The 11,458-nt window shown below is 44.1% G+C and overlaps 1 protein-coding gene across 1 annotated transcript in view; it reads right to left on the minus strand.

Annotated features, from left to right (window-relative positions):
- Nucleotides 1-11,458, minus strand: part of SLC17A8 (solute carrier family 17 (vesicular glutamate transporter), member 8) — a 31,477-nt gene that overhangs the window by 4,385 nt on the left and 15,634 nt on the right. Inside the window, exons 5-10 of the mRNA XM_005882346.2 lie at nt 10,656-10,743; nt 7,776-7,862; nt 7,327-7,466; nt 6,728-6,877; nt 5,149-5,281; nt 2,899-3,009 (exon numbers count right to left, since the gene is read on the minus strand). Of these exons, the coding sequence (XP_005882408.1) occupies nt 2,899-3,009; nt 5,149-5,281; nt 6,728-6,877; nt 7,327-7,466; nt 7,776-7,862; nt 10,656-10,743 (709 nt within the window). The remainder of the gene's footprint in view (nt 1-2,898; nt 3,010-5,148; nt 5,282-6,727; nt 6,878-7,326; nt 7,467-7,775; nt 7,863-10,655; nt 10,744-11,458) is intronic.

Here is an 11,458-nt window from a genome sequence, read left to right on the forward strand (position 1 = left end):
TCACTATCACTGAGAAACTCAGTTTTGTGTGTGTGGTGTTTTTTTGTAGCATATAAAAATATTTTTGTTGGCATCCAAGCTGGGAGAGTCTGTCTTCTCTACATAGGACATTTCTCAAAACAGGCATCACCCATCCCTTGTCTCTTTCAATGTCACAGTCTTGACTCTCATCTATAATCAGCTCCTAAATTGTGCCGGTCTTCCTTGGCCTCTCTATTAACTCCTTACGAAGTTGGAAGGTAGTAGATCCCCAGGAACTGTCGCCCCCATGGCCACAGTCCCTCCCACCGTATCACTGTCAAGTCAAACAAGGATTGCTCTGTCCTTGCTACTCAGTGTGTGGACCACTGAGCAGCAGCAGCAGCTTTGCTGAGGAGCTTATTATAAATGCAGGCCCCGCCCTGGACATGCTGAATCAGAACCTGCATTTTGCAAGATCCTAGGGTGAGTTGTGTGTACATTGAAGTGGGAGAAGGACTGGCCATCGTGAATAATAACTGAACAATAATAGTAAATACGTATTAATTTTGTTATGCCTCTCATACCAGGCTAAGGGCTTCTAATGCTTTATTTCCACTAGAATGTAAACTTTATGAGAATAGAGTCTTTGATTTTTTTTTTCAATGCACAGTGCCTGGCTCATGGGACGTGTGAGTAAATGCATGAATCAGTTCATTGAGATCTCTCAACAGCCCTTGTGAGGTTGCCATTACATCTTTCCAATCTCTAATAGAAGAAACTGAGGCTTGAGAATTTAATAACTTAGCAATTTTTTCTTTCATAAATAGTAAGCAGTAAAGAGAGGTCTCAAACCCAGGTCTATATACCTCCAAACCCAAGTTCTCAGCTGCAAGCTACTTTTAAAGTAGACGTTTTCCCCTAAGTTAACTATTCACCAGATCTACTTATTTTGATACAATCAAGCCCCTATTTTAGGGTAGTTTAAACCAGAGGTTCCATATTTTTCTGTTCTGGGACATTAGCACTCTGATCCTTCCAGCCGCCTGGAATGCTGGGAAGAGCACAGGCCTGGTGCCAGGCAGAACCGCCCCTCAGTTCTTCCTTTGCCACCGATTGTGTGACCACAGGAAAGTACCCAATTTTTCTGACTTTAGGTACCTCGTGAGTAAAACAGTGATATTACTGTTTGTTTCCCAATGTTGTAAGACACAAGCAATTTATGTAAGATGCTCTGTAAGTGATGGCTTTTAGTATTATGGTATGTTTTAAAGGCACAAGAACAATTGAATTTTACTTTTCACCCAGTTTTGCATGGGAGCTTCTGAAGTCTGTAAGACATGATACGGCAGCACTAGGACCTCTCCCACGCAGTAGACTGCATCCTGCTCCTATAAACGGGGGTGCTGACAGCCCCCCCCCCAGGGAGCTGAGAATTACAAGGATTGATGCACACACAGGGCTTTGAATAGTCTGACACAGAGTGCACTTGATCGCCGTTAGCTCTCGCCGTCAGCTCTCCCTGTCACCGTCATTATTCGTACTATCTGTCCCAACCTGTTCCGAAAGTCACTTCTCTGCACCTGCATTTCCTAGTTTGGAAAATGAAGGTCACAGAGTAGACAAAATCTAGAGAAGCTTTGCAATCTAAAAATCTCTGATTGCAGGACTAGATGTCAACCGAGCTGATGTTAGCAGTTCTCTAGTTGGAGGTGAGGGTTGAAAAGGTGGCAAGAGCCTCTGGTAGGTAGCATGACCTGGCTTGGGAGTATGAAAGTGCCACTTCAACCAGGGCACGTGCTTGGGCCTCCACCCATGCCTCAGGGGTCGCCTGCACTTTGTGTCTTTTTCCAAGATAGAGAAACTGGGGACAATTCTAACTGCACAGGGCTCCTCAGCCCAGTCCTCAGTGATCTCACAGTCATTGCCAATAAGGTGACATTCTCTAGCCAGAGGCCCTGCTCCATGGCAATGGCCTGCCTACTCAAGGAAGAGGACCCATTATAGTTTTCCTTCCTTCCTCCTAAGACTTGCTGGATCTATAGAAAAGATTTGGACATCCAAAGGACACTTTACCTGAAATAGCAAAGCCACTAAACCCCACAGCCAGCACCAGAAAGGAGATAGCCACCCCTTTGGTATGGGAAAAGCCAACCACGAGGAGTAAGGTTGCCTCCATGCCAAAACCTGCGAATGGAAAAACCAAGGGGGGGAAATGTCATTGTCATGTCACCCCACGCAGTAGACTGCATCCTGCTCCTATAAACAGGGGTGCTGACAGCCCCCCAGGGAGCTGAGAATTACAAGGATTGATGCACACACAGGGCTTTGAATAGTCTGACACAGAGTGCACTTGATCGCCGTTAGCTCTCGCCGTCAGCTCTCCCTGTCACCGTCATTATTCGTACTATCTGTCCCAACCTGTTCCGAAAGTCACTTCTCTGCACCTGCATTTCCTAGTTTGGAAAATGAAGGTCACAGAGTAGACAAAATCTAGAGAAGCTTTGCAATCTAAAAATCTCTGATTGCAGGACTAGATGTCAACCGAGCTGATGTTAGCAGTTCTCTAGTTGGAGGTGAGGGTTGAAAAGGTGGCAAGAGCCTCTGGTAGGTAGCATGACCTGGCTTGGGAGTATGAAAGTGCCACTTCAACCAGGGCACGTGCTTGGGCCTCCACCCATGCCTCAGGGGTCGCCTGCACTTTGTGTCTTTTTCCAAGATAGAGAAACTGGGGACAATTCTAACTGCACAGGGCTCCTCAGCCCAGTCCTCAGTGATCTCACAGTCATTGCCAATAAGGTGACATTCTCTAGCCAGAGGCCCTGCTCCATGGCAATGGCCTGCCTACTCAAGGAAGAGGACCCATTATAGTTTTCCTTCCTTCCTCCTAAGACTTGCTGGATCTATAGAAAAGATTTGGACATCCAAAGGACACTTTACCTGAAATAGCAAAGCCACTAAACCCCACAGCCAGCACCAGAAAGGAGATAGCCACCCCTTTGGTATGGGAAAAGCCAACCACGAGGAGTAAGGTTGCCTCCATGCCAAAACCTGCGAATGGAAAAACCAAGGGGGGGAAATGTCATTGTCATGTCACTCAGCCCAAGTTCATGAACTTATTAAATAAGAATCTATTAATATTTCCATGGACCTAATGTTTAGCACATACATTCTGACACAGTGCTTACAAATATTACCCAGGTGTTTCTTGACTACATGACTATGCTACTGTTGCCCAGGTGACTATGCTGTTACCCAGGTGACTATGCTACTGTTGCCCAGGTGACTATGCTACTGTTACCCAGGTGACTATGCTACTGTTACCCAGGTGACTATGCTTCTGTTACCCAGGCGACTATGCTACTGTTGCCCAGGTGTTCTGTGAGCCTTCTGACATTATCCTGGTGCACCTTGAACACTAAATGGTCCAGCAGATTCCAATGAAGCCCCTGGGATGAGGGATGTTTATCATCAGTTGCTTCATGGGTAGTTGCCCCTGCAAATTCTAATACTAAAACTCTCCTTTATACTGCGAGTGAGTCCCCTTTGTTTACATGTTATGGCCTCTCACAGAAAAATAAAATGACCACACTTTAATATTTATTGCCAAAAGTGACCTTCTATAGAGAATAGCTGAAACAAAAAGCATAAAGCGAAAGTCTTCCCTTTCAGTTCACCAAACTCTGGGGCCTCAAAAGTCATGTGATATTCGCACAGAAAATACAGTGGGATAGAAGTGTTTTCTGTGCTTGTCATTCAGTATAAATGACTCCAGCACAGCAAAAAAGGACTAGGAAATTCTGAAGATGCTCCTCTGATAATCCAAACACACACACACACACACACACAGCCAACAGCAGACAGAAGAATGGTGACTTAAGTACCATTTCCGGTATAAACATGCCCTAGGAAATGGGAGACAAGGATAGATACATCATTCTCAAGACTGCTTATTCCAGACATCTCCACAAGACTGTCCATGGGTCCTTCAAAGCCAACATCCCCAAGTCAAGTCCTGTTCTCCTATTTCTTACTCATAAACCAACAAAGCAATCCACCACTGCCATGCTCTTTCTTCTGCTCTAAATTAATCTTCTATCCACCTGTGTTTAGAACCCAGACTTAGAGTCAGACAGGGCTAGGTTCAGATTTCATCTCAAAACCACCCATTATGTGACGTTGGACAAGTGACTTCACCTCTCAGATTCCTTATCCCAAAAAAGGGAGCTGATAACACTACCTTACAGGGCACCGGAAGATTGAATGAAATTGGGTATGTAAGGTAGTGAGTGCAGTCCCTGGTACATGGGCACGGCTCCAAACATGGTAACCAAAAATCCAACACAGAAATCTCAAAAACTCCCTCTTTCTTGGCATTTCCATAAGAATCTGTGGGGTCAGTCTCAGAAATATCTGTCAAAACCAACCTCGCCCTCTCCTCCTCTGCTGCTGTCCTAGGCCTGGGCCCCATCACCGCTCACCTGGACAACTTCAATAGCCTCTTTACTGGTCTTCCCATCCCTTCCTCCTCTGCTCCATTTTCCACATCACTCTTTCTAAACCACAGGTCTAACAAGTTGTCCCTTTACTGAAAACTGTTGTCAAGGGTCCACAGTAGTAGTATAGTGTTATTTGATAAGTCCCTCCTACTGTTCCTGTCTCATCCTCTGCTAGCCCACACCTTCCAGCTCACCACGGAGCCCATATAGCACCCTCTGCTGTAGTCCCACAGCACTTCCAGCTATTTCCTAGAGACAACACTGTTTATGCCTATATGTATTTTCACCCACTGTTCCTTCACCTGGGATACTCTTCTCCCACCACTTATTTCTCTTTTTCTGGAGAAATCGTATCCTTTAAAGTCCAGTTCAACTATTACTTCCTCTAGAAAGCTTTCCTGACAACCCTGCCCTCACCCCCCAGTGAAGCTAACACCTCCTTCTTCTTATTCATAGAACTTTTCAACATTGCCTGGTATGAGTTTTCATCTGTGTTTCTGCCTCCTCAACTAAACTGTGATATTTTCCAGGAAAGGTACTGTATATATAGTACAGTACCTGCTGGGGGATGGACTTAGGGGCTTTTAACATCCTTTCCAGTGATTAGACATAACCTCCAAGATATACTCTGCAGTTCAATTTCATCTCTTTCTAGAAAAGCTGCTTAAACCGCATATGAAATCCATAGTACCTCCGCAGTTCATGATTTTTCTGACAGCAGTTGTGGTCAAAATTTGTCTGCTTCTTAAATAATCTGCCAGTTGTCCTCCAACAGGCACAATGATGGTCATAACCATGTGTGGGAGTGCCGACAAGAGCCCCACCTGGATGGAAAAGAAAACCAATGAGCTATTTTTAGCTGCTTTCTCCAGATGTACTGATTCCCTGTTCCCACCAGCTATCCTGCCTACCACCATCACCACTAAATTTAATCATCTGCTTAAATGGGACCCAGGTAGGCCTGAATTCTGTAATAAATAAACAATGAATGAGTGAATGATGATAAGAGTAGGCCTAATTGTCTCCTCTAGCAGATTGGAAGCTCCTAAGAGCAGAAGCGACTGATACATCATAGAGACCCCACCACCCAGCATAAGGCCTGGTACATGGTAGTTAAACACTTGGCACAGAGTGAATGTTCATGATGGCACCTACTTAGCTCTTCCCTGGTAACCTCAGACAGTACCTGGAGCTACACAGACATCTATCCCTACTAGGCTGCTGTTCTTCCCTTGTAGGAAGGGGGCTTAATTCCTTTTTTTCCCTTTTTATTAAATTTATTGGGATGACTTTGGTTAATATGATCATTCTAGAGGCCCGGTGCATGAAATTTGTGCATGGGAGGGGGGCCTAAACCGGCAGTTGGACTTCCCTCTCACAATCTGGGACCCCTGGCTCCTAACCGCTCACCTGCCTGCCTGCCTAATCACCCTTAACCCCTCTCTGCCTGCCGGCCTGATCGCCCCTAACTTGCCCCCCTGCTGGCCTGATCACCCCTACCTTGCCCCCCTGCAGGCCTGATCAACCCTAACTTGCCCCCCTGCCAGCCTGATCACCCCTAACTGCCTCTGCCTCCCTCTGCAGGAGGCGACCTGGCAGATTAGGGGAAGGTGCCGCCCCCATTACCCCACTGCTGCTGCTGCTATTGCCAGCCTGAGCCTGGGCCCTTCACAGCCGCCCATGGCTGCCTGAGCCTCGGCTCTCACAGCCACTGCAGCTTTGTCCAAAGGACGTCTGGAAGGTTGTCCGGAAGACGTCTGCCCTAATTAGCATATTCCCCTTTTATTAGTATAGATAGTTTTCATGTGTACGTTTCTATATTACAAGATCTGTATATTGCATAGTCAAATGTTCTCCCATCACCATATATTAGTATTATAACAATTCTTTTATGATGATGGTTTAAGTTTCACCATTCATACCCTTCCTCCATGAAATACAGGCAACCTAATGACTGGGAAACATTTAAAACAGCTTGCAAACAAGGCCTTGGTCATTATTATCATAACCACCATAATGGAGATAGGAATGGTCTGCAAAATAAGCTTTAAAAAGCAGCTTGCCACAGCTCTGATCCTTGCTATGAAGAAATTAAATAACTATGTATACTATGCACAGAATGTATGACTTGTCTGACTTCCAGGGCATTAGGTATCATACAACTGTTATAAATGATGATAAGCAATTTAATTACTTTACCATGCAAAGATTTTCTCAGTAGAAGCAAGAGATTTAAAGTTCGAGAACATTTGAAGCATCTATGTGTTTACCTTACTTATTGCAAATCCAAAGACCTCTTCAAAATAAGCAGGCTGACTTATTAACAGCAAATAAAAGGTCCAGCTTCTGCAAAAATTTGCCACAATGATTGCATAAACCGGCAATGATGTGAAAAATTTTTTCCATGGTGTATTAAATTTCTAGAGAGTAAAAATACCATGAGATTTTTATATTTAGGGAAATATATTGACATGTCACTTTTCTTCTTTTATCTATCAATTAAAGCTGATATTCAATATTATATTATATTAGTTTCATGGATACAGCATAGGAGTTAGACATTTATATAATTTGCAAAGTGCTCCCCTAATAAGTCTAGTACCCAACCAGCACCATACCTAATTATTACAATATTATTGACTATATTTTCTATGCTGTATTTTACATCCCCATGACTATTTTGTAACTACCAATTTGTACTTTTTAATCCCTTCATCTTTTCCATCCAGTCCCTCAAACCCCCACTCCCCACCACCACTGAGCAACCATCAGTTGACATGTTATTTTTCTTAAAAGGACAATACAATCACTAAGAGAAATACTCATAGAGAAGAGAGAGGCAAGTCTTCATCTATCCATCGAGACTTACACTTAGGCTAACCACATTGGCTCCTTCTCCAATACTTGTCTCAATGTAGGTCCTCTCCTCCTGGGATATTGTTGGGTGAGCTGCCGGGCACTCATAGGCCTGCAACAGCCAAAACATGTACCAAATAATGCCAAACATACCTAAAACAAAAGGTTAAAACAGTTAAAAAACCAAAGATTTGATGATATGGTCACATTCTCTTCCATCTCTAAATTTTCCCATTTTCAAAATATTCCCAAACAGTATTATGTTCAGCTAGGAGAAAGTATTTTGTTGTTATTCACTGGTATTTGAAGAAAGAAACTCGAGTTTACTATAAATGTTAAGTGAATCCTAGGTAGTCAAGTATTCCTTGATATCATATCGTAAACTCTCAGTCTATCCCATTACACAGTAAAATACCATCTCTATGAGTCACCCATAGGAACTCATGAAGTCAAATCACTCACCATAAATATAAAAGACGGAGGCCCAGCCAATGTACTGTACCAACACCCCCGCCAGGGGCATGGCGATCACTGCCCCCGCATAGGAACCTAGAACAAGAAAAGATGGAGGGATACTTAGCGATCTCATGCAAGCCCTCTCAACCCATTTGGAGTTCATGTGGTTGAGGATGAACCAAACTGAGCAGGAGTCAGACGGCCTCCGTGCAGAGGGACAGGCAACTCCCAGTGTGCCTTAGCCCAGGGCTTCCAGGAGAGAAAGGTCACAAGGATGCCCTTGAACTTCGCCCAGGTACCATGGAGAAATTAGATAAAGATTGCTCAGGCACAGCAATGTGAAACTGATGACAGGATGGAATAAAAAGATGAGAAAAAATCTGAGGGGACTTAAGAAAAATTCAAGCAGGCATAATATTGGGTGCTGAAGAAAGCAAGCGAAGAAACGTGGATCTGCCTTCCAGAGCTCACCGTTGAGAAGGATTATCAACTAGGTCTTTAAATAAGGGACCGCAAACTTCAAGGATCATGATTTTTTAGAGTCTTAATTTTTTTTTTAAATCAGGAAACAGTTTAATGGCAGGATGAGCAGCATGGATGCTGTCTCCGCCCACCTCCTGGATGAGTCAATTTTTAGGTTTATTTCTTACTCTGTAAATCCTTCACCTGGTAAATACTTACCTGTGTGTGGATGTTTATCTTGTCTAGACAAGATAATGAGGGCAGAGGCAGTGCCCTGGCCTCCGCTATCTCCTGCAGCTCCCTAACATCTGCTGGAGAAACATGAGCCCTGCAAACTCCCAATAAATATTAACTGAATAAAAGAAATAGCTATCTGAAATTCCCTCTGGGTCATGAACGAAAAAATATCTTGCTTCCGAAGAAGTGAGCAGCAAAAGGCAATTCTGTATCCCAGAGGGCAATGCTGAGGAAGACCTTCAGGCGATGGGGGTTTAGGAGGAGGAGGTGAAATCCCATCTTTCTAAGCTGGGCCAGGCTGGTTGTGAAAGGCCCAACCCCGAATCCCAGATCTGGACATCATGGCACTGAGGAGGTCTCTCCATCCCTCTGAACCATTTTCCTCAGACAGAAGATGGGAGAAATCTCTACATCATGCGGCTGACTTGGGGAGAAAATGAACCATGTACGTGGAGATGTTTGGTAAGTCATAGTTAGTGATGCATAAACGCCAACTAAAACTGCTCTGTCACGTACAGAATGGTGGCACACGTTTTTCTTTTGCCTCGGACTTCCTCAAAGCAATAAGGCAAGCATTCCTGGGCATCCCAGAAAGAGCTGCACCTGACTCCGCTGTGTGTGTGGAGAAGACCCAATACCCTGGGGGTGGGGTGGAGGCTCCTGTTTAGCTGATGCAGAGAAATGCCCGGACAGGGAGGGTCAGGGGATGACCAGCAACTAAGATGCATTGGGTGCTGTCTGTGTGCCCAGCGAGATGCTCAGTATTCTGAACCCGTGATTTTATTTAACCCTCTTTTCAACGCGACAAAGGTGGTACCAATATCACCCCCATTTTACAAGAAGGAAATTAAGGCTGGAGGAGGGGAGGCAGGTTGCGTGAGGTTGCACAGGTGTCAGTGACAGCAACCCAGGTCTGTCGGAATCCAAAGCCTTTACCCTGAGCTACTTAATAATTCAGGCCTGCCTCCCCCACTCAGAAATGCCCTGTAATTCCTCATAGTAAGAAGCATTATTTCATCCAGGGAATTTTATAACTTGAAGCTGTTTTTCTTCCCTGTCTACTACACAAACTCTTCCTCATCCTTCCGGACATGGCTGCATGTAAGCTCCTGTCACACTGACCCACAGCCCCTAGCACACCCCAATAGGCACTTTACCCTTATTGTAGGGGAGCTGGCTATGCCTCCACCCATCGGTGCGCTCACCACAGAGGACAGAGGAGCCCTCGAATGCTTGCTGAATGGCGTGGAGAGTGGGGAATGGCTGCATTGGGGGTGGGAGGGTCCCCAGTTCTGTCCTCACTAGTTGTAAAAATTTATATTTTTTTCCTCCCTCACCCTTTGTTTCCTCTCTAACAATGGCTGCAATTAGATGTTTTCTAAAGTCCCTTCTAACTCCAATATTTTTTAAGTACAAGCACCTTTTAGACCCCAAGCCTGGGTCTCCTCCTAATGGCATTTTGCCTTGGCCGTTCTTCGAAACCAAGGCCACACCTTAGCTGGAAAGGTAATAAAGCCTGTGACTTTGATCACCTACCTTCCTGTGAGAGTCAAACCTCTTCTGAAAGACACTAAGTGTGAGGAGTGGCACTAGTCATACTTGTTTTGCTGGCAAATCAAAATGCAAGGCCTCACAAGTAAACCATCCAAGGAAAATTAGGTCCAGGACCTGACAATTCACAAGATTGGCTGGGGCAGTATATTCTACATGAGTTAGTATAAGGTCAGCAGTGTGGGTAGGAATGATCTTGGACGGCAAACAAGAGGACAGAAGTGGTTTCTGAAGACAAGAGAAGCTAAAGATGACAGGACATCTCAGTGGTGCCTGCAGTTCCAAACTGGGCACAAAATGGGCACATTGGTGAGTATGTCACACTGACTGCCAGGGATGATGATGATGATTGAAGGAGGTAAAGAGGAAGAACGAGGGAGAAATACAAATATTCACAGAAATAAAGAGGAAGCTTTATTTCTCCTTTAGCATAAGCACAGGTTAGCTTCTCTTAGGAAAGGCACGTTAGCTTGAAAAATTCTGATCCTAATTCTGCCCAGGCCCCATTGTGCCTTTTGCTGCCTAAGGCATTTTTGTCTTCCTAGGCCCTCCCCTGCTAATATATATATATATTAATATATTTCACAACTGTGTTGATTGATACCTAAAAGGAATTTATGATCCTGACACACTTACCACAAAAAGAGGTCGTGGCCAGTCGGCTTCTCTCCAAAGGTGGCGCCCACTTACTCCACATCCCGTGGCAGGCTGGGTAGGTCACACCCTGCCAAAATGGTTGAAAATAGATTATTTGATTTGACTCCAGTTTCTGTTTGTCTTTAAAATATGGATCCTGATTCTTTAATAACGGCTACAATATAAAAGCCCAATTCATAGACATGAAATAGCATGTGTCAGCTATTTTGACTGACAGCACAGATCTGAATACCAATTCAAAGGTAAGCATGGTGGAGAATGGGGAACTCTTTATATTTCATATTATACAGAATATCACTATAGAAAGGGACTTGACAGAAAGAAAGAAAGAAAGAAAGAAAGAAAGAAAGAAAGAAAGAAAGAAAGAAAGAAAGAAAGAAAGAAAGAAAGAAAGAAAGAAGAAAGAGAGAGAGAGAGAGAGAGAGAGAGAGAGGAAGGAAGGAAGGAAGGAAGGAAGGAAGGGAAGGAAGGAAGAAAGGGACTTCTGAGCCCTGGACAGGTAGCTCAGTTGGTTAGAGCATCGTCCCCAATATGCCCAGATTGCAGATTTGATCCCCATCAGGGCACATACAAGAAAGAGCCAACGAATGCATAAATAAGTGGAACAACAAATCAATGTCTCTCTCTATCTCTCAAATCAATTTTTTTAAAAGTCTCCTTAAAAAAAAACAAAACTACTTTTCCATGGCTTTAACTACCACCTATGATGTTTGACTACTCTCAAATCTTTAAAAAAAGAAAGAAAAGAGAAAGAAAGAAAGAAAGAAAGAAAGAAAGAAAGA

The sequence above is a fragment of the Myotis brandtii genome, unplaced genomic scaffold (genome assembly GCF_000412655.1).
Source record: "Myotis brandtii unplaced genomic scaffold, ASM41265v1 scaffold708, whole genome shotgun sequence".
NCBI classification, from domain to species: domain Eukaryota; kingdom Metazoa; phylum Chordata; class Mammalia; order Chiroptera; family Vespertilionidae; genus Myotis; species Myotis brandtii.